Raw genomic sequence first — 23286 nt, forward strand, 5'->3', positions numbered from 1 at the left:
GTTGTGGTTCATTTGTATCAGTAAGAGTCGCGTGCGGGGGTATATGTGTGCGCGCGTGTGTGTGTGTGTGTTTCGCATGAAATAATATAATGACTAAATTTCCCATGTTTAAACTGACATGTAATCAAGCCTTCCCTGCTCGAGCTATGCTTGCATGACTCAAATTCCCTGAGGTGAATGGAAACCCCTACGCAACTTGACATCGTGTCAGTATGACTATATAAAAAACAAACTTCTCCTCCGTAACACTGCACTCAAGTATCTAGCTGGTACTTTCTGTAGTTGAGTAAATAAACGCTCCTAGCCTCTATGTGTGGAAAAACGGTATACTTCATTGATTTCACAGATGAGTTGCTGCTCTGTGTGAAATGTGAAATGATTAGCAAAAAGTGTAGAGGGAGCAGTTCCGTCTCTCCCGCCTTTCCCATTCGCAGCTGCCATCCTTTGACTAAACTTCCATACATGCCACATGTGTGTGCAGCGCGGCGTACATTGCAGTGATATTCACAGCACGTGCTCCATGTTGTCATGAAGTCAATTTTGAGAAGCCTATGAGAATTTTCTGGCAGAGCAGGAAAGGCGCCGTGATCGAATACATGCCATTTATCCTGGGACATTTGCTGCTGATTTCCCAGAAGAGACATTTCTTGGGAATTCATTGCCCAAAGGAGTGTGACTCGATTTTAAAAAAACAACAATCATCAAAAGTGGAACACAAAGTTGTGTACAAGAAAAAAAAATATTACATAATTGTGCATATTGCATTTTCTGTTTCTAATTTTAGATGCTGGATACGTCCCCCCCCCCCCCGACACACAATTCACACTTACATGTAAATTAATTATTGTAACGTCATAAAGGGCTGAAAGGAATATACTCATGCTCTCCTGAAACATCAAGTATCAAGTACAACTTCATTATTTTTATATGTGCTGCATGTGCAACATACATCACAGATGACATTTCTTCCATCTCAAGACAACATACAACAAGAGGAGCTGCTGCCGCCATCAAAAGAAAGTTAACATAAAATGACAAAATAATACAAGACACCACATGAGACACAGACAATCGTGGATATAACTCCATTCTCTTAGTAATCAGAGCTCCTGTTTGTGTTTTGTGGCTGGGACAAAAACAGAAAGAACTAGAGCTTCGAGCACGTATGAGGGGCCCTCACAGCCCGAGCCACATTGGGATACCGGCACGTTGGGGTACTGACTGAATTAAATTACATTTTTAGTGAAAAGGGCACAATAAACCTCTAACATGGATTTTCTTTCTTTCTTTGTTTTCAGAGGAGCAACGATATCTATGAAGCAATTTCTCAGGGAATTATTGTTTTACAGATGTAGAATTATTATTAAAGCACATTTTCAGTCAACTACAAAAATATGACAGGAATGCAATCAAAGAGGGGGCAAAATCCAAAAGCAAAACATGCTCTTCTGACAGCAACCATTGCAGTATTAATCAGTGCTGGCACTTCACTCTGAATCACAAATGATCTTGATTGGCACTCTTAAAAGTCCAGTTTCCTCTCTTAATGGTTCACAAAAACACATCTGTGGCGGTTTGTAAGATTCACAAATCACTGTTAATAGCAAGACCTTAAGACAAATGGTTGCACAGCACAGCAAACTCCAGCTGGAATAATTGAAGTTGAATTCTGAGGGAGTCAAACATTTTTCATGCAAATATATCCGAAATTTGATATTTTCAAAAATCCTGTTGCCATGGCAGTTCAACGTGAACAAGAACAGGCAACAGCATGTCATATCAAAGATGTGGTTGACATCACATTACTGACATGAGTTTATATTTAATACTAGAAAAACAACAACATGCAATAGCGCTGAACACACTCAAGTACAACCGGCAATTTACAGAGAAGATGCCTGGGTTATTGCTTGGATAAACACAGCTCTTTCAAAGAGTGGCTTCATTTGCCTGTGAGCAAAAAAAGAAATTACATGCATGGCAGTTCAATTCGGAAGACAGTGATGAAACACAAGAATACACAATATGTGGCTACCCTGTTCCACTACCCCCCCTCTCCTCCCCTATTCTACTCGTGGTAGTGAACACAGATGTGCCAAAAAGTAAAAAAAGTACTTAGGTTTACATCATATAGCGCATTTCCAGCAATCCGAGCTCACTGACCAATTTATCATGGGGTTAATATAGAAATAAACCCTACTGTGTGTGTGTGTGTGTGTGTGTGTGTGTGTGTGTGTGTGTGCGTGTGTGTGTGTGTGCGTGTGTGTGCGTGTGTGTGCGTGTGTGTGTGTATGCGTGTGCATGTTATTCAATGCATGCATTGGAGAATGGATGGTGCTCAAAAATATATTAAAAATACATACACACAAACACACTAACACACACAGACACACACACACACACACAGGCAGTCGAATGATTTACATTGGACATGCCTTTCCCCATCATTTAAGAGTAAATAAGTATAGACTCAAGTTACATCCACATAATTAACTGGCTCAGTAATTGACTCACGTGATATGAAGTGATCACCACACGGGCAATAAAGAGAACAATCCCACTTCTCCGTCTCGTTCTTGATCAATTTTTATGGCAGCTATTCGTTAACTACACCTTGGCTCTTCTTTGGTAGCCTAACAAAATGCCCATCTCTTGTTTTGTCGCCGCCGCTTGCTATTGTCTACAATTGTCAAAAGCGTGCCGTTTAGATTGACTCAAAGTAGCCGCTCATTTTCTCTTCTGACATCGTGGCTTTGTTTACATTTCGGTCAGTACACTGTGGGATGCGTGACGACCTATGGACCATTTGGAGTTAATATTTTCCTCCCTTTCCAAGCAATCGCCAAATTTCACAGCTTGCAATTTTGCAGACATACAGCAAAGACAAAATAAACAACTTGACTCCGATTTTTGTTTTCCTTTCTGTGTGAGAATGCATTTTGGGGTCCAGTTTTATTGGTAACGCACGTTCAATAAAATACGGTTGATCGATGGATGATTTCACGCTAGTTGCACGCACTAATTCTTTCGTGCATTCTTGTGCGTAAGTCATTCGAATTTGAAAGTGGAATAGTGTAACGTCACAGCCATTGTTCACCATTTAGAGTTAATTTTCTTCATGTGATGGTTCATTGACAAAAGCTTTTCGACCGAACAATGCCTTAGCTGCTTTCCTGCCCTTGGGTTCGCCTGCCTTTGTCGCCAGGCCACCACACGGATTCGAGCACTCTGTGCTGGCAACGAACTAATTGTTAATTTGCATATTGCGCTCACGTTGGGGGGGGGGGGGGGGGGGGGCAAAGTTACTGTGCAATACAGTGTTTGCGCTCCATATCTGTGGAAATGCATTCGGCACAGGGTAAACCGATGAAATTACCTGTTTCATTAAACGCTCGGTCCGAGTTTTTCCTGCGGAGTGGTCTTCAATTATTTCTCAACCTCACACTCACACGGAAATACAAAGACATCACGTCTTAGCAAAAAAAAACATCCCACTGCAATCTGAAGTGAAAGACGAGTACTGTTACAATATGCCTTTACATGCCACCTTAAGAGGAACATAATCTTCGGATGTTAATGTCCACTGTCCTGACTAATTGGGAAATAATTGAGAGGAATTTCTCTTTGGTTGGCCAATCAGTGGCGGTCTCTAGTACAGCTGCAATCGTCAAGGACAATTGCTCCCTAGGTTGTGACGCATGACACAAAAGCTTCTGGGAAATGAGCTGAGGACTGCTCTGACATTTCGTACTGCGATGAGGCGACATTTCAATGAGAAAACAACAGTACCGGTAATTACCTGATGGAGATTAGGCCTTTCACCAGACTCAGGAAACAGGTAAGTGCAGCCTCTAGGAACAGCTGGTTTCACACTATAAGGGGAAAGAATTTCAAACTTGTTTCAGCTCTTAAATGTAACTTGAGTATTTTTGAACCATCATGTTTAAAGCATTATGTGTTTCTTTCAGTTTAGATTTGCGGGAAGAAAAAAAAATGTTCCACTAGTCTTCAGTCATTTGGAATTGGGACCTCCACATGCCCATAGTCCAAACAGGTGGAGAGTGTTTGCATTGCAGGATTCCAAAAAGAGTATACGGGTTGGCAGTTCGAAAGTGTGCGATATTAATCATCCTTTGAATCTATTATGCATTGTGAGCAGGTGTCTGTGTTTGCCACTCTCATTTTGTACATTTTGAATTGAGTGTATCATCTTATATTGAAGTCTGTATTCCGGTGTGCTATTGGGATTGTTATGAAGTGGTCTGAGGACATTAAAAAAAAAAAAAATCATTGGTTTAATTTTCAATTCAGATAATGGAAGGATACATTTGTCATGTGTATCATATTTGCTGGATCCAGTGCAGTGTTAACCTTTGCTTTATTAATTGATTGAATTCGAAAATATTCTAATTTTTTTGTTGGGGATTTCAAGGTAAGTGTCTTTTTTTTTTAAATTTCAAATGTTATACACACACACACACACAATTTTTCAAATGTCAATTTTTCAAAACAGCCGTAAATGACTGATGCGGGAGATTTCCTGCAAACAGCCTGTTGAAGTTAGTATGCTAATGTGGCCCTCAAAAAGCTCCATTTTCATACATGGCAACTTTCGAAAATGAATTGCCCGCCCCTGTCCCTGGGGAATTAACTCCAATAATGACGCTGTGGTATATGAAAACAAAAAAAAAAAAACGATTTGGAGGCTAAAATAAAACTGCCATCCACTGAATCACTTGGGGAACTGATCCACCCTGCTCACCCTTGTGACAAGATTATTGAACCCCGGGGTTGGTGGTGGTGGTGGGGGGAGGGGGGTAGTTATATTTTTTGATCCATAGTATACATACGATGTTGAAGCTACACACACACACACACACACACATACACATAGAGTTTTGGAATATTTCAATATCCTTTATTTGGCTGCTCCCACACGAGATTAGGTGGGTTGAAAACAAAATAAAGGCAGCACTATGCGCTCTGGGTGATAACGCGCAGTCCTACTTGCATTTGTTATTCATGAAGTTTAAAACGGCAGCCACAAGTGTCGATCAATCTCCTCCGGTTTGTGTGCCCACTCCACTCGTGCGTCAGCGAGTGCGCACGGCGTCCAGCGAATGCCGCTGCTGCTCTCAGAACCTCACTCAACAGGCATTTACGCACACTTGCACGTCGGGATCAGTCACGTGCCGACAAGAAATTATCCGGGAGACATCATTCGGATGGGATGGCTATGTTTAGTTATGATTGTGGTCCTGTTGCGCACCGTGGTACCTAAATCTCCGCAGTCCCATTTTGTCCCGCGTCTGTCTTGGTAGCTCCATATTTTTTGTTTCTTTTTGGAAAGGAGACGAGAATGGCAGCTTCCCACAACGGATCGAACCTTACCTCAAACTACACGAACCAGTTTGTGCAGCCGCCGTGGCGCGTCGCCCTCTGGTCCGTCGCCTACAGCCTAGTGCTGGCCGTGGCCGTGTTCGGCAATCTTATCGTCATTTGGATCATTTTGGCTCATAAACGCATGAGGACGGTGACCAACTATTTTCTCCTCAACTTGGCCTTCTCGGACGCCTCCATGGCCGCCTTCAACACTTTGATCAACTTCGTCTACGCGACCCACGGGGAGTGGTACTTTGGGGAGGCTTACTGCAAATTCCACAACTTCTTTCCGGTCACGTCCGTGTTCGCCAGCATTTACTCCATGACTGCAATCGCCGTGGACAGGTGGGTTCATCCACGTCGCCGACTGCCTGTGGCCCTCGTTCACAACAATCAAAACAACATCAGTCTCATACACGAGTATAAGCTATATATAAGAGCTATTCTTAATATCATGTATAGTTTACAGTTGTAGTTTCAGATTGCTCACACTGGAGGAGGGGGTTATTAGAATTGGCCCCTCACACAGTATAGAGTAATAACTAATTAGGCGGCTGAAAGATTGCAAAACGCCTTATGTGGGTTGTTTTAATTGCACTACATCACGCTGGGAGCTCTTCCCAATACCCTTTCATGTTAGGGAACTCGTATTAATTTTAATCCTTGTCGGTGTTGGGGGAGAGGGCCTTTCTCTTCCTCTGTGTGTTTGTTAATTTCGGATGATGAGCATGTTGGTTATCCAAATCCAGGCTGGAGACGATGAACAGTACCTTCGAAGGTTTTATTTTTCTTTTCTGCATTTTACGAATCGATTCGAGCTCCTGAGAGTTTCAGATTTCGTCCGGAAGCCCAGAGAACATACAGTCATGAGAAGATATAAAGACAATATGATAATGAGAGGCGGGGAGCTACGCCTCCATGCAAATCCTGGAAACAAAGAAATGTCGATGCGATTCGATCTTGGCATGTTTGGAAAGTCCAGACCTCTTCCGCTGTGGGTAAATTTTGAGATAAGAGTCCCTCGCCGGGGTAACTTGACGGCCTTCAGGGACTCTCCCGAAGTGGGGAGGGGAGGGGGGCTCAAGGGGCACTAAAGGTGATTGTAATCACTGTAAGCAGGAAATACTGTACCTTAAACAGCATTCTACATTCTTTGTTTCAAGTGTTTGAACAGAACCAACAACAGAGAGGGGATAAAAAAAAATCACAGTAAGGAATAAATTCCTTAACATCAGCTATAATAAAGACTCCAAAGAATTGTTAACTGTACCCCAATTGACTCTCTGAAGAGCTTTGTGCCATCAATTTGTGCACGTGTTTCTAATATTGTGACTGTGGAGGAATTCTGTTGTCCACATGAAATTGAGCCTCTTCCAGGCACGATCACAACAGCACATAAATATTTCAAGCTCCAAAACATGTCAAATGGGAGAAAAAAGAAAGGGAGGAAAAAAACAAATTATGCTAACTTCAATCTCGGCATGAATTCTCAATGTCTTCCACACCCATTCTTCCTCTGGTCTGTGCCACTTTTCATCAACAGAGGTTTAAAATGAAATCTTGAGCTGAAAAGAACTCAAATTGCATGGAAACCGCTGTTTGGAGGGAATCTGGGAAATGTGTTGCAGAATTTGTGTGCAGTGGACTGATAGGGTGGGGTTGGTCTTGCCTGTAATGACCGATGTGTTAGCTCACTATAGGTGCGCTATAGGTGCGTTAAAGGCGCGTGGGGGAGGCAGTTTCAAATGTGACTGACCGCTTTCTCGCTCCCACTATGTCGCCATCCATCACATTTATTTCGCTTGCACTAATTCATAGTTGGCACTGAGTGACTGCGTGTGTACAAGGGATGGGCATTTCACTCAATTTCCATGATTAACTTAGGGGTAGGCGGCACATAGAATGAGTGATTATCAAATCCACTTCACAGTTGAGAGCCCGGGCTTCTTGTGGGGGGGTTTGCAAGTTCTCCACATGCCTGCGTGGGTTTTGTCAGGGTACACCAGTTTCCTCTCACATTCTAAAAACATGCGCAATCGGTTAATTGAAGACTACAGTTGCCTCGGTGAAGATCCACTGAATGTAGTTTAACTTCCAATAGTCTTCCTTTTTTTTATCTTTAGATCGAATCAACAGCACCTCAGCTGCTGCCCAGTCATGCACTCCCTTTTGCCACCAATTGCACAATCGATCACTCTATTAGTCAATTATTATGCCCATCCGCAGTGTGTCTCTTGCCCATGTGACTTCAGGTAATGTGGTGATCGCTATCAGATTGGCTTTGCACTCCTCATGGCAGCATCGTCTGTCATGGCAGTGGCTTGATCATAATTGCACATGCATGTGCGTGCGTCACTGTTGGAATATGGCGTGAGGCATCGTCCTCGCTGGCGCACACTGAGGGAACGATCTGTTTCCTACAGGCAAAGCCCACTTCGTTTTCTGTAACCTCCAGCTATATGGTCTCTTTTGTCCTTTCGATTTCATCAATAAAGTATTTTTTTTCTCATGAAAAAGAACAGCGTGACCCGAGTGATGCAAAGTAACCCCATGTTATGCTTATTTTTGTACTTTGCTCTTCGCTCTCTTGAAATGGCACAAGGCCACAGTTCACATTCAGACACGAGTGTCCTTCTTTTCACCTCAATGTGCCTGACGAGTGTGTTTGAGGAGCCAGAGCAAAAAAATGAAAGATGCTGTGTAAAAGGGAGATGAAGTTGCGAACCCCCCCCCCCCCCCCAAAAAAAAACCCAGCTTGTGTTCCATTATGCCTACTTATTTGTCTTGTTTAATTTGAATGTGTTGTGTTAGTGCCTGAGTCCGTAACATTAACTCAACAGCAATTTCTCTCTCTCTCCTTTCCGCATTGCATCAAACAGGCTTTTCAACGTTGATAACATTATTTCTAAAAAGTGATGAATGAACCAACCGGCTCGTGGTTGCAGAGATGCTAGTTTGGATACTGTTGATGTGACCTTGATCAAGATGCCGAAGCCCACCCAAACTTAGCTCACGGGTGCAGTCACCTTTTCTGAGCCCAATTGCTCAGACAGCTCTCATAGCAAGCCTGGATGTGTTAAGCCTATTTCCCTCTTTGTTGTGCAATAAATATATGCAGCTCTCTCTCTCTCTCTCTATATATATATATATCTATATATATATATATATAGATATATATATATATCATTTGTAGCTTTTCATAAACATTATGAAAAGCTAATGCTTTTGCTCATGGCTACCCCGATAGTGGTGCCCCAGCATGAATGTCATCTTGGTGTTCTTTACACCGTGTAACTCCTAGACATAAAAAAAAGTGCATTCTGCGTTGCCTAAATTCAACATAAGACATACAATTCAAAAGCTATTATTCAAGTGATGACCCAAGTATTAGGCCAGTCCCTAAATTAAAGCATTCATATTCATGGTTGTGAGGACTGACATTTTTGCTCTGTGTTGAGATAATCATCATATGTGCCTTGCGTTTTTATCCTATTGTCTTGAGGGAAAAAAGAGAGCATAAAAGAGGTGAAAATGGCTTATTTTACAACTGTTGATAATGTTGTATACATCCTTGACATTCTTTATGTTTGAAAATCATAAGCAGACAAAAGTATCTCTTCAAGTCTATGATGTTGTAAAGCAGGGCTAACTTGGGAATGACCATCTTCCCTCTCCATTCAAGGGAAGGACAATTTGACGTTGAGTGTGCTCGCAGATACGTTTGCCTAGCAACGTAACTCCTTCTAGTTAAACACCGGGCAATGATAAAGCGCTTGTGAGTCATTTCTGTCACTGTGCTTAGAAAAGCTTTCAGATGTGACGGTTTCCGAAAGCATGCTGTCACTTCAGGCATGACGAGATGTCGGGTTGAGATTTAAAGATGACAGGGGTCATTAATCTGCCTCTGGGATGTCTTTTGGAATGATTGTGTTCCAACATTTCCTGACCTCTTGATTGTGTGAGTGCATCTGCTTCTTGTTGTGGGTTTAAAAAAATACTCCTTAACCTTAAAGTAGTACACTTGGTGTGCAACAGAAGTACTGTATCTCATAGTGCTTTAATATGCAAGGACCGGTGAGACTCTTTAATTACGGGTAAATAGATAGATTGTATCTGTGTTCTAGACACTGAGGTGAAAGCAGGTCAGTGGCCTGTGATGAAGACTCAATTAACAAATGTCAGCTCTGGGAACTGGAAATCAAATATAAACCTCGCGGGTCATTCGTAAAGACACAAGGCCGAATGAACTGAGGGATTGTGTGTGTGCCTTCGTGTGGTGTCACCTGGTAAAAAAAATGGAGCAAACGGATAGCGTTTCATTCACAAAGCACACGCAGTTGGTGAAATGCGTCACTTACCGAGATACCAAGCAGAATGCATCTCGGTTTGCCGGTGGTATTTGTGCGTATTTAAATGGGGTAATATACATCCATCCATTAACAGTAAATGTTAATTTCCATCCATCCATCCATCCATTTTCCGAACCGCTTAATCCTCACAAGGGTCACGGGGCGTGCTGGAGCCTATAATAGCTGTCTTTGGGTAGTAGACGGGGTACACCCTGAACCGGGAGCCAGCCAATCGCAGGGCACAAAGAGACGAGCAAACATCCGCGCTCACACTCACACCTAGAGACAATTTGGAGTGTTCAATCAGATGTGGGAGGAAAGCGGAGTAACCGGAGAAAACCCACACCGGGAGGCCGGAGCTGGTATTGAACCTCTGCACTGTGAGGTCGACGCGCTAACCACTGGACCACCGAGCTGCTACTTTTCGCAGGGAATTTGCTTACCCTATATGCAAATGAGCCTCGTTAAGAAACAACATGTAATTCACCAAAACAGCAACACTAAGAGCCACACGCAGTTTGAGTGACACAAATAACGCCTATGGCTGGTGTGGGGACACATTACAATCTATGACATATGAGCAATGTGAGGGAACACTCCGACATATCCAAGACACGTCGTCATAAATTACGCTCTAAGAACGCCCACGGTTCCCTACTTCCCCTACTATGACAAAATAATTTTGGGTCGGTCCAATATGCTGTTGACATGTCCAAATTTCCAGTGTGTCAAACTTATCACACTTTGTGTGACTGTGGCTAAAGCAAGCACCGTGAAGGGAAGTTTTTCGTGAGGAAGGTTTGATCACAGCCTATCTTAGGTACAACTTCAATGACCTCTCAAGTGTTCTTGTCATGGCTCGAGAGTCCCACATAAAGATCACTTAATGAAGCAATGCACTGACTTGCACATTAAGTATTAATTCGCCTAAGAGTCACTAAAGCATCTGACCATTGACCCCATAGGTACATGGCCATTATCCACCCACTAAAGCCTCGTTTGTCAGCCAAGGCCACCACCGGAGTCATTGCCTGCATCTGGAGTCTGGCCGTGGTTCTGGCCTTTCCTCTCTGCTACTTCTCCAGAATTCGAGTTCTGCCTCGCAGGACCTTGTGCTTTGTGGCGTGGCCCCGTGTGGAAGACGACCCTGTCATGTGAGCAATCTTTTATTCAGTCTGTTTCAGCCTTGGACATAAAATGGTGACATTCATTTCCAGTGGGTTTATTTATTAATTTTTTTAAAGAGATGTAAGAGCCGTGTCCCCCCCCCCCCCCCCATCTACAAAATATTCACAGCAAACCATCTATGAAATGTAGATACTAACATTATTATTTTTGGTTATGAATCTTCCTCAAGGTACCACATCATAGTGACAGTGCTGGTCTATGTGCTGCCTTTGGTGGTGATGGGCATCACCTATTCTATTGTGGGAGTCACATTGTGGGGAGGGGAGATACCTGGAGATTCGTCTGACAACTATCACGGACAACTGCGAGCTAAGAGAAAGGTGAGCATGCTATTCATACAGTCAGACATACATCGTGACACACTAGGTTGCAGGATAACTGGAGATTGGTGATTTCATCATGACAATGACTGGGAGTCGCTTATTTGAAACGCTGACAAACTTAATTGTAAACGGCACCAAAAAGCAATTCGCATATATCCTATAAACTGAACGAAAGGTTGCGCTTCCTTACATTCTCTGTACCATTCAACTTGATAGCAACTAGTGCAGGGGTGCCCAATACCGGTTATCAAGAGTCCCTGTCCAGCCTGTTTTAGATGTCTCCTTCGTCCAACACACCTGATTGGATTAATCACATCATCAGGAAGCTAGGAAGCTTATTAATAACATTATTTCCATGCAGAGGGGCTGTGTGTGCTTGCTTGCTGTTGGAACAACCGGGTAAAGTTTACACAACTTAGCCAAAGAGGGAAGCCCGTCTTCACTCTGGGCCCACCACAGCAGCCGCTTCTGCATGGTGGCCATTTGCAGCGTTTACAAGTCATTACAGACCTCTTTTTGTGCTTTGGAATATTTCCCTGCTCTCCTTCAACTTTTGCTACTGTAGTGTGTTTAAAATCCTCTTTGAGTGTGTCTCATGCACCAACGCTGTACATTGAACCGGTTTTCCAGCCAATCGCAGACAACTTCAAATAGCAACCTCTAAATCAGTCGATTGGATCAGTAACTGAATGTCATAATATCCAAATGTCACACACGCAGTTCCTTTGACTAGCAAGGAGTTGTGAAATCATCTTCCGCTTTGGAAAATGTCATCTCGCCTGGTCATTATATATATTGTTTGCATTTTACCCATTTGTCAAATTTTGTTCCCACTCAGATTTAGGAAAAGCCCAACCAAAGACAGTTCAGTTGAAATGGCCCATACTCCCTCGGAGTGTCAGATTAACTCTCGGGTGTGTTAATTCAATTTCTCTGTTAAAATATTGATCTCCTCATGAGGGGAATGCCAGACTCCTACGAGATGTGACTAACAAGTCTGGGCCACGTTAATGTGAATTAAGATGAATCTGTTTTTTAAGTCTCCCGATTGACAACCTGGTGATAACACGAGGTAAAACACAAGTCGATATTAAGGAGGTACTTTGTAGCGATGGCATTTCAGCACGTGGTAGCTCTCAATCTTTAAAGTGGCCAAGTAAATCTATCCACGCAAGCAACAGAGAGAACATGCAAACTCCATATAGATGGTCAATATTCAAGGTTCAAATTATTATTTATTAACATTATTCTCTCATCAGAAAACAAACCGTCTTGAAATGTCATCATTGCATTATTTTAGATTGTGTGGCAAATTTGATCAAAGCATCAAAACCATTTCTTAACAGGAACAGCTCATTTTAAACCGAACCCAACATTAGAGGTGTCTGACTGGTCTTCCAATATTTGATATTATTTAATTTTTACATGAAAGTCAGTGAGCCACATCAAGGGCAAAGATGGTATTCATGTCATTCCATTTCCATTCATTTTAAGATACTTATAGTTGCTCCAGCTTACCCGTGACCCAGAACAGGGAAGGCAGCAGAAATATGATGAATGCATGGATCGTTTACAAAATATGACTCTTGGAGAAATGCACAAAAGTAGCTCAATTGCATTGTACTATTATTTTGGTATCTATTCCATTCTATTCCCATCTACACTGTTTTTGTTCCAGATTTTTCTCTGCTCATCATTTTTTTTTCAAGTATTTCTACTATTTTGGCTAGCATTATACATACATAAAGACAGACATGCCAAATTATTGTTACCTTTCTAAATGTGTCAAGTAAAACCTTGGAAAGCCGTATTAGACCGTACTGCATTGTACATGTAGCCCCTAATCCTCTCAGACTATCAATCAAAAGAGATTCAATTGGATTAATCACATAAACCGCAAATCATTTCTGCAACAAAACGGCAAAGATATTCATTTATTATTTAGTGGGAACAGCAGTGCAATAGTTCAACTGGAATGTTGGATTTCAACAAAAGTCTTTGGGATTTCAGTGCAGGTCACCGCATATGGGCATTTTTATCCTGATGTCGAGTAGAACATTTTCTGCTGTGTGTGTGTGTGTGTAGCGTTTTGTTTTGGCCAAAAGTCAGGTGTGCATTTGCTTTCGGTCAGCTGTTTTTTGTTATGCTTGAGAGTCTTGCCTGAGGCTACTCACTTTTGTTACCAAGTCTGACTGCGGCCTGCAGGCCTAAAAAAGATCTCTGCCAACATGACATCCGTGACAAAGAAAAGCGACACTGTGCACAATGACCACAAATGTGGGGAAGACATGGCTTAAAAGATGCCACAAGACAAGATAAGGCAAATAAAGATCACCCTGACTGTCATATACCAGCAGTGGGTGGATGAAAAACGGAATCCTTAAAGATAATTCTTATCAATTATCGAAGATACATGATAAATGTATTGTTGATTGTTGTCAAAACAAGAAATATTTTGAAAGCTTTTGCTGATCCAAGTTGACGGACACATGCTGATTTTCTTCGGGATGATATCTATTTATTCAAATTGATACAACTTGACCAACACAGGATGTTTTTCCATCAGCAAAAGTAACCAACTACTTATTTTTTGGGATTCTAACAACTTTTAAAAATATGACTAGAAAGAAGAATCACGCATGCACACCCGTTGCTATGGGTAGAGTATAGCATTTACTGTATATCTCATATATATTTTATGTCTCATCAGAATAATTTTGCAAGCACGAAAACCACAAAACATTGGTCAAATCACAGTAAAGTCATGTAGGAAATCAAACGTTTGTGGTTATGTGGTTATGATCAGCTATATTTGTTCAAAATCCAAATCATAGTAGTATTGAACAGAAAATCTGGACTCCAATCAAATTATTTGGTCAAAATTCCAACTTTAAAATATATATCTCCTCAATTTATATTTGAAAATACAGAATGTTATTGTAAATCACGTAATATGTTTATTATGTTTTTGATTGCTTGGTTAATGAAATACATAAAATTGGGGTGGGCACGTCGGCTTCACAGTGCAGAGGTTCAATGATCCTGCTGATTGAATAGAGCTGGTCCACTGTCCCACGACCCGGACGAAAACCCGATTGCTTCTCCTGAATCCGAGATTGTGTCAACCACTCACACTACGCGAAGTAATTCAGTTGACAAGATGATTACGGATGCAGAGGTCACTTCGATGAAGTGGATGGGAGGGATGTATTGAAGCAAAAAGTGCTCCTGTTTCACCAACGCAGTCTGTAAAAATAGGAATCCTCCATTTTGCCTCAATCCCGCATTTCTTGGGAGAACATGGCAGGTCAGCGAGGTGGCCAGTCACTGATTCTTTGCTTGTTGTAATTTCTCATCATCTTCAATGACAGACAGACTGAACACAACAGGTTCCCTATTTTCAGCCCATGCCCAGGGCTTGGTATTTCAAATGTCAACCCTGGGTGCAGCACTAATAATGTTATAAGTCTGCCATGACTCTTCCAGACAGGGACTGCTTGTTGTCGGCAGCTGACCTTTCCCCTTAGGGATATTTGATTGTGAGGAAGAAGACAACTCAGTCAATTTCCTTGGCTAGCTTTTGATTGTGTGTTGATGGTGTATTGGACGGTGGTAGTAATGCCATGCACCCCTCAAGCATTTTCGGGCATGCTGCACCGGAGATGCTCTAATCATGACGAAACCAAGATTCCTGTCCAAAGAGCAGGTGGTCATGGGCAATCATTTTGTGATGAAAATCATTGAAGAAACAACTGTAACCCTTTCATGCACCCTGCAACCTGATAACATGATCAGCTGTCCACTGCAGTAACCGCTGTCCCTGAAAGGCTTCAGCAGCATCAGCCAGTGCTCCACTGGATAGTTTTTTCTCATTTGCGACAGTTTTCTCACTGTTGAGACTCTTTTGCTTTAACCTTTAGAGACAAATAATGGGGATTCTCGAAAAATATGAGTAAGTTACATCGGAGACGATTGCAGACTTTTTCAGATTTTTCCTATTGACGAGTCACTTTCCATCCATTCTCTTGGTCACTCGGGTCATGGGGGACGGAGTCTATCCCAGCTGACCTTGGACAAGTTTATCGAAAAGGGATGCATGCATGTTGTAATACATTTCCCGATTATTTGGACAACTGGTTAACATAATGAAACTATATGAATGCTTTATTATGATTATTATTATTAATTATTGGTAGTTGCACTTTTTTATTGTTTCAGAAGGTTTCAAAATACAAGGGATCAAGCACAATGCAAAAAAAAAAAGTAGTACTATAGTAGGATCATGAATTGTGTTAACCAATGGCATTTTCAACATGTATTTGGTAACATCAATCATGGCATACTTTCAATCATGACACTTCATGGATTTTTCCATTGTTGCATAAAATACTACCTGGCAGAAACCAATCTCGTGGATTTATGCTATCCTGTGCTGAGAGCTAATCATTTTACCGAAGGCAATCACATCTGTAAACCACTCACAACATGCAGCAGCTCAGTTGGCAAGATGATTACGGAAGCAAAGGTCGCTTAGATAAAGTAGATGGAAGGGACATATTGAGGCAGAAAGTACTCCTGTATCAGCAATGTAGTCGAGGAAAATAGAGTTGCTGCATTTTGCATCAATCACACACTTCTTGAGAGAACGTGGCAGGTCGGTGAGGTGGCCGGTCACCGATTCATTGCTTTTTGTGATTTCTCATCATCTTTGTAGGGACAGAGCCAGACACCGACCCCCGCCCTGTGTGAGACTCGATCGAAGGCTTTCATACGTGCTGAGCGGAACAAAGCTAGATCCTATTGATAATAGGAGCCACTGTCTATCATGTCAGTAGTCAATCTATTAACCCGTTACATACACTTACAAACAATTTAGAAAAGGGTCAGACAATTATTTGGCTGGCTGTTTCAATAGGCCGATAAGGGTAATTGGCCATTTGGCCGATGCTTGCAGATCGTATTTAATTTTATGAACTCTAAACATTTACGGCAGATTTACACAAGTAACAGTGGAGCATTTCTTCCTTTTTTTACAACACTGAAATCAATATCATAATTTTGTTTCCGTATTTATGTATGATGAGTTTAATTGATAAGTTCATTCTTTAGTCTCGACGTTTAACATAATGTGAGGCTTATTTTTTTTTTTTTACAAGCAACAGTTGGGCGAGCAGTGTAAGTTGAGGAATGAATTCCCCTGAATGCCACTACTTTACAGACAACCTGAAGTCACGCCAAAATAAATACATGAACAAAACAAAGTGAAAGATAAATCAAACAGCTATCCATCTGTTATTTAAGCCGCAAATCCTCACGAGTGTTGCGGGCGTGCTGGAGCCTATCCCAGCTGACTTCGTGCAGGAGGTGAGGTGCACCCTGAACTGGTTGCCAGCCAATCGCGGGGCACCTGTAGACAAACGAACTTCGTAGCAAGCTCACCTCAATGTACCCTACAGCAGTCGAACAACACTTTGAAATGTTTTATGCATGATGGGAAATAAAGACAATTTAGTCCATCCAGTACAACTAAGGCATTCATTGAAATGTGCATTAAAATCCTCACACACTATGAATTCAAATTGAACTGTGTGGGTGAGGTTTATTTAATAAAGGACAAGTGACCATAATCTCACTACCCAAAGGATGATAACAACAGTGTTTTAAAATTCTCTAATTTTTATGACCCCCGTTTTTCTCCACCCACTTAGGTATCATTATAACAGTCTCCGCTCGCTGTATCACGTTGCAAACGGACTGTAGATGGCGATGCTCATTCTGACTGCAAGATAATTGATGGGTTGTCATTTATTGGTATAATGAACGAACATAAATCTAGCAGTGGAGAAAGCCCCAAGACTGTTTTGGTCAATTACGTAGCTACTCTGGAACGTTTTTCTGCATTAAAAAGCTCATTAGCATTGACTTTCATTAGTTTTGTTCAACAACGCAAAGCAAATCAGCATGATTGTAGAATGTTTTCCCCTCAGCTAATTTCAATTGAATGCCATAAACAGTAAAAAGGACATGATAAGATATTTTGGAATAATGTGTCGTGTATTCATGTCAGCTACAGTGTAAGACACTTCTCCGAGTGATAACATGATGTGCATCATAGAATGTACTTTTAAAGGACAAATAACAAAGCTTCTGTGCTTGTTACTTTGTTACTAGGTTTGACTCTGGTGTGTGAATGGTTGTTTACAGTGCCTTGAAAAAGCATTCATATTATTCACATTGTGTGACCTTACAATCACAAACTTGAGTGTATTTCGTTGAGATATTGTGTGAGAGACCAACACGACCTTCACAAGAACAAAGTACATAGTTGTCAAGTGGAACAAAAAATGCTTTTTAGGTGACTATAAAGCTGAAGTGTGGTGTGCATTTCTATTCAGCCGCTGTCCTGTGACACCTCTAAATACAACCCAGTTGCAATCAATTACCTTGAAAGTCACCTAATTAAAAACTACAGGCCTCTTCGCCATAAAGTCTCTGCGGTTCTCTGTGAGGGTCTCAGCGGTTTGTTAGAGAACATTCGTAAACAACCGCATCATGAATACCAAAGAGAACTCATCAGACAGGTCAGGGATACGGTTGCGGACAAAAAAGTATGGTTGGATTATTATTGCAGACAATGTTATTTCTTCCGTCATTGTCTGGAAAAGAAAAAAAAAAGAACACATCATAACTCCAACAGATCCAAATCCATCCACCCATCATCTGAACCATGAGGGTCAAAGACGTGCTGGAGCTTATCCCAGCTGCATTCGGCGATGTACACACTGAACTGCTAGCCAATTACAGGGCACACAAAGACAAATAACCATTCGCACCCTCAATCACATCTAGGGACAATTTAGAGGAACTTAAAGTGCATGTTTTTGGCATGTTTTTGAAATATGGGAAGAAACCGGAGTAACCAGAGAAAACCCACGCAGTCACGGGCGAGCATGCAAACGTGCAGGATATTTATTTCGAGATGTCACACCCTGTGCTGAATTCTTTGCTGTGGTTCTTAAGTAAAAATTTTTTGTTTTTGTTTTCGTGACACAGGGCTCATTTGAGATTAACAGTGTCAGTAATGGAATCGACAACAGATTAAATAATGCTTGAAGAAAGGCAATCAAAGATGCTGTCCAAAATTTAGGGGAGGAAAATGGCCATCACTTCACAGCGTTATGGATAGCTGGCGTTTCTTTATAGCGCCTGGAGGATATAACTATTTATTGTGCACTTTTTCATGTGCAGTTTGTAAATGATTAATTGTACTTATCGGCTCCGTGCGAAAGTGTGACTACTCAGAAAAAATATTGAATGATAATAACAAATGCAAGCTGTGTGAAATAAGCTTTTCCGCCTCATTTCCACTAATCCCTATCAGAAGTGATTGACATTTGGAAGTACATGTGCAGAATTTGTCCATGCTCCAGTGTGTGAAAATACACACTTGAATGGTGCGGCGACTAAATGTCAGATATTTGAGACATACGAAATGGTCAACGATTTGAAAAATTAGATGTCTTTTTTTTTTGTAATTAACTCTTGGGGGACAAACAAGTCGGAGTGCAGTGTACTGTATATTTTTGCGCGGACACCCGCAGGTGCTCCTCTTGTTTCTTATTTTATGTTTAGAGGGAAGAAATTTCATCTGTGCTCTATGTACTGTACATTTGACAATAAAGTTGTATCCAATCCAATCCAATACTGAAAGACAAACAGTGCACCTCTGAAGTCCCCCCTTCAAGTGGCCATTGGTTTTCAATGTTAATCATAGTAGCATAACCATGTGGCAGCAAATACGTTGATCATCGAACTGCAGCCTCGGATGTCCTGGTATCAAGTGCACGTATGGACACTCTTGTGTTTGAACATGGTGGTTGTTATGGACAATCCATGACAAGCACAGAAGTCCAAGAAAAGAACATTGCTCAGGTTCTGATCAGGGAAGCCGTTCCTCCAAATCACGCCCTTCCATGTCTCACTGTCATTGCCATGTGAGGATTGATTTAACCCATTGAAACGGTGAGTCCCCAGGAGGAGGCTCTTCCTTCGAGATAGGGTGAGCAGCTCAGTCATCCGGGAGAAGTTTAGAGTAGCGCTGCTGCTCCTCTGCATTAAGAGGAGCCAAAAGGGCTGGTACGGATGTGCCCCCCGAGATGCCACCCAGGTGAGGTGTTCTGGGTTAGTCCCATCAAGAGGAGGCCACAAGGATGACCCTGGAAAAACTGGAGAGAGAAAACTTTGGCCAATGAGCTGGCAATTTGGCTGAAATGACACTATCACCATTTATTGCAGTCTGCAGATAACACCATCAATATCTGCCTACTTTTTAAAATCAATCAATCAATCAATCTAAATTGCAGTGTCTAAAAGTGCTGTCATCACTGTCTACCTTAAGGTACCTCCACATGTTTGACATGGCTGCTACTTCACCCACACGGAAGGACTATATCAGGCTGATAAAGTAGTATTGGAGCATTTTTGGGAGTACAATCATGGGGATTATATCCGCATCCCTCATTAAATTGTTCAGAGTTGACTAATTTTAAGTTCTTCTTATTACATTGTTTAGTCGAGGAGGAAACATTTACCAGTGTCTTTTCTTCTCCCATCTCAGAATTCACAACCTTAATGCCATGAATATTTGAATAATACGCAGATGTGTTCGTTTCTGCATGAGTTTACATTTCAGGAGGAACACACCGATGTCTGTTTTGTCTCCATATGTTTGTTTCTGAGCAGACGCACGGTATTCACCAAGGGTGTTTTGCCAAACAGTTGCGAGGGACTTGTTGAAAGTAAGTTGTCAGAACACCGGCCCCATGATTGAATGTTGGAGCAGACAACATGGCCTTGTTAACATTTAGATCATTGGTGGTGATCTGGACCCAATATGGATTGTAGGGCGATGCTAAACACAAATACAATGAATACAAACAAGATTCATGTCACACATAAATGCAAAAAATCTAGTCTTAAATAATCACAGGTTAGAGAGTTTAACAGCACGCCGCCTTTTGCTGACCTTGTTGAGAATTTACATTGGAACAGTAAATGTTAATTTCCATTCATCCATCCATTTTCCGAACCGCTTAATCCTCACTAGGGTCGGGGGAGGTGCTGGAGCCTATCACAGCCGTCTTCGGGCAGTAGGCGGGGGACACCCTGAACCGGTTGCCAGACAATCGCAGGGCACACACATAGACGAACAACCAAGCGCACTCACACTCACACCTAGGGACAATTTAGTGTGTTCAATCAGCCTGCCACGCATGTTTTTGGAACGTGGGAGGAAACCGGAGTACCTGGAGAAAACCCACGCAGGGCCGGGGAGATCATGCAAACTCCACACAGGGAGGCCGGAGCTGGAATTGAACGGTACCTCTGCACTGTGAAGTCGACGTGCTAACCACTGGACTACCGGGCCGCCCTAAATGTTAATGTTCGCATACTAATTTTAATTCCCTAAGTACATTTTCTTTGCCTTTTTCTGCAATATGGTGCCGTAATTTAGGTGACCACATAGGTTGGATTTTGATTTGTTATTTGTTTATTTTTAGTCATTGACATTCCGCCAGTGTTTAACTACATCTCTCTCTTGTCTGCATCTGAGACACTGGCTTGTAAATTCAAGGCCCGGGGGCCAGATTCGACCCGCCACATCATTCTATGTAGCCCGCCAAGGCAAATTATATGTTTCATATTCATGTTTCTTGCTAAATACCAAAAATGCTAACACTTTTTAAATCATTGACATATTGCAAGCATTTCTTTGATTCCAATCCCTCTTTTGAAATAAATGTAGCGTTACAAAACTAGTCATTCATAGATTTGTTGTGTGTATGGAATCTGAGACAACCATACATTTATTTGAAGTCACGCTGTGAACTTGTCATAACAGCCCTCCGTAGGACCATGACAAAAGTGAGTTGGACACCGGTGATCGAAGAGAAAAATCATTAAATTATTATTCTTTGACTCCATCATGTGCATATTTTCATTTTACACATACTGAAGCTTCTTGAAAAATGCGCCTGCACAAAATATGTTACTGCGAGTGCCAACCTGTTTCTCCATGGTGCATTCGTGCTTACTACATCCAAGAATTGTCTTGTGGAGATCAATCATCGTCTCCCTTCACTTTTTTTTATTTTTTTAAACCAGGTGGTGAAGATGATGATCATCGTCCTGGTGACCTTTGCACTCTGCTGGCTGCCCTATCATATCTACTTCATTGTAACGGGCCTCAACAAGCATCTGGTCAAGTGGAAGTCCATCCAGCAAGTTTACCTGTCTGTGCTGTGGTTGGCCATGAGCTCCACCATGTACAATCCTATTATCTATTGTTGCCTGAACAGCAGGTGAGTTACAGTGCAAAGTTGCAAGTTACGTTTTTATTGCCATCACATTCAGAGTTGTTTACAATTTTACTGTATTTTACTTTTTATTCACATTTCACATTTCACATTTAGAACATTTTTGTTAAGGAATTCAAAGTTTGATAAAACTGTCAGCAAAATTTGTTGTGAAATCCATGACAAAATCCGAGGAGGAAACTGGGAATGCATTGTGCTTGTCTACAACCATGCATATTCATTTTGTTACACGGGAGCTAATGCAAGAAATAAGATCACATGCTTCGTGAAAAGATTGTTATGTATGGCTTCATACGTCCTTTGAAGATAAATTAGGGGTTTTAATCATTGCATGCTAATGAAAAGCGAAAGGGCTAAGTGTATTATATCTGGTTGGATTGTCTGGGTGTAGTGACTTGGAAAGAAGAAGGGCACTCAGCAAAGCTAGACCACCGACAAAGCCAATAATTTACCCTTCTCTCTTTATACGTCATTATTGTCAGAATGTATTTCCATACGTGCCACACGAGTGGCAGATTTATTCATTTTTGCCACACCGGTCCTTGAAAGTCATTCTGAGAAATGAATCATTAACCCTGAATTAATGTTCATGTAACCTTAAGATTTTATTATGGTAAGATAGTCTGAAAAACTGTACAGTAACTGTCTATGTTAAAAAAAAACGCATAACTGCAAATCTTTTCAGGGGACACAATAAAACAATCTCAGCCACGTTAGTTCGGCATCTCGGTTGAAATCTTGCCACAGCCCCGCTCAATAGTCAATGACCGCAGAATACATTATCATACATAACAGCCACGCATGAGGCTTGATTGATTTATCTTGGCGCTGTCATTTTTTCCCCGCTCTCTGATCATCCCCCCACCCCATTAAGACAGTTCTTGTGCTCTCTGCTCTCTTATGCGGCGTCAGGTTTCGTGCTGGCTTCAAGCGAGCTTTTCGCTGGTGCCCTTTCATCAAGGTGTCCAGCTACGACGAGTTGGAACTTCGCGCGACCCGGCAGCACCCAATGCGGCAGAGCAGCATGTACACGCTCTCCAGAATGGACACCACCATGGTCGTGGTTTACGACTCTGCCGATGGTGATGCCGGTGGCTCCGGAAGGAAGTGGTCACTGTCCTCCAGGAAGAAAAGCTACATCACGTCTCGCCACACAACTGCCTCGTGTAGCATTGGAAGCATAAAAACCCCAAATGGCAGCACCGCAACTCCTCAAAGTGAGCAATTCTCTTGAGTAGTACTGTAATTTCTTGAGAATACCACGCGCTTGTATTAATAGTGTACACAAGTGTGTTATTCCCCCGCCCGCTCCAAATTGTCCCATCAAAAGCTGATTGTCCTTTGTACTATGTAACTATCAGCTGCTCCACCGATTTGATGGGAATTCTCTTACCTTGCTAACAGTTTTGGGAAGACTCGAGCCTTCGTCTGAGTTGTGGCCATTCCTGGTGTGAGATGAAAGACCTCGTATGTCACAGAAACAACCCCCCACCCCGTCGCCTCCCCCAGAAATCCCACATATGTGGCAAGTTATGGGCAGGCGGGGTGGTTGTTTTTGCACAAAATGTGTGTTATTCTCGAGAAATTACAGATTGACATGAAGAAACACTGACAGGCTTGTGAAAATGTTGCACACTTGCATGATTTATTATCCGGACAACCAAAAGT

At 41.9% G+C, this 23286-nt stretch overlaps 1 protein-coding gene and 1 long non-coding RNA gene across 3 annotated transcripts; one reads left to right on the forward strand and one right to left on the reverse strand.

Moving 5' to 3' along the window:
• Positions 1 to 1034: 1034 nt before the first annotated feature.
• On the reverse strand, positions 1035 to 5524 carry LOC127613859 (uncharacterized). Its single transcript, XR_007966345.1, has 3 exons — positions 5392 to 5524; positions 3800 to 3872; positions 1035 to 1950 (listed from the first exon to the last, which is right to left on the reverse strand). It is a non-coding gene; the product is annotated as an uncharacterized LOC127613859 (long non-coding RNA).
• Positions 5078 to 23079, forward strand: tacr3a (tachykinin receptor 3a). Of its 2 annotated transcripts, XM_052085004.1 has the most exons (5): positions 5078 to 5727; positions 10697 to 10885; positions 11089 to 11239; positions 21407 to 21603; positions 22531 to 23079. In XM_052085004.1, the coding sequence occupies exons 1-5, from the start codon at positions 5360 to 5362 to the stop codon at positions 22850 to 22852; spliced, it is 1227 nt and encodes a 408-aa protein (XP_051940964.1). In that variant the 5' UTR covers positions 5078 to 5359; the 3' UTR covers positions 22853 to 23079. The 2 variants fall into 2 exon arrangements, with proteins under 2 accessions (XP_051940964.1, XP_051940965.1); XM_052085005.1 differs by lacking the exon at positions 22531 to 23079 and having other exon boundaries at positions 21407 to 21607.
• The last annotated feature ends 207 nt before the right edge of the window (positions 23080 to 23286 follow it).

This window comes from Hippocampus zosterae, chromosome 13 (assembly GCF_025434085.1).
Source record: "Hippocampus zosterae strain Florida chromosome 13, ASM2543408v3, whole genome shotgun sequence".
Taxonomy (NCBI): domain Eukaryota; kingdom Metazoa; phylum Chordata; class Actinopteri; order Syngnathiformes; family Syngnathidae; genus Hippocampus; species Hippocampus zosterae.

Bases quoted from the DNA above. Each gene is read 5' to 3' on its own strand.
- tacr3a (XM_052085004.1), top strand. From the start codon at position 5,360: ATGGCAGCTTCCCACAACGGATCGAACCTTACCTCAAACTACACGAAC. The intron at 10,886-11,088 runs GTGAGCAATCTT...ATCTTCCTCAAG, and splicing joins GTGGAAGACGACCCTGTCAT to GTACCACATCATAGTGACAG. The intron at 11,240-21,406 runs GTGAGCATGCTA...TTTTTAAACCAG, and splicing joins AACTGCGAGCTAAGAGAAAG to GTGGTGAAGATGATGATCAT.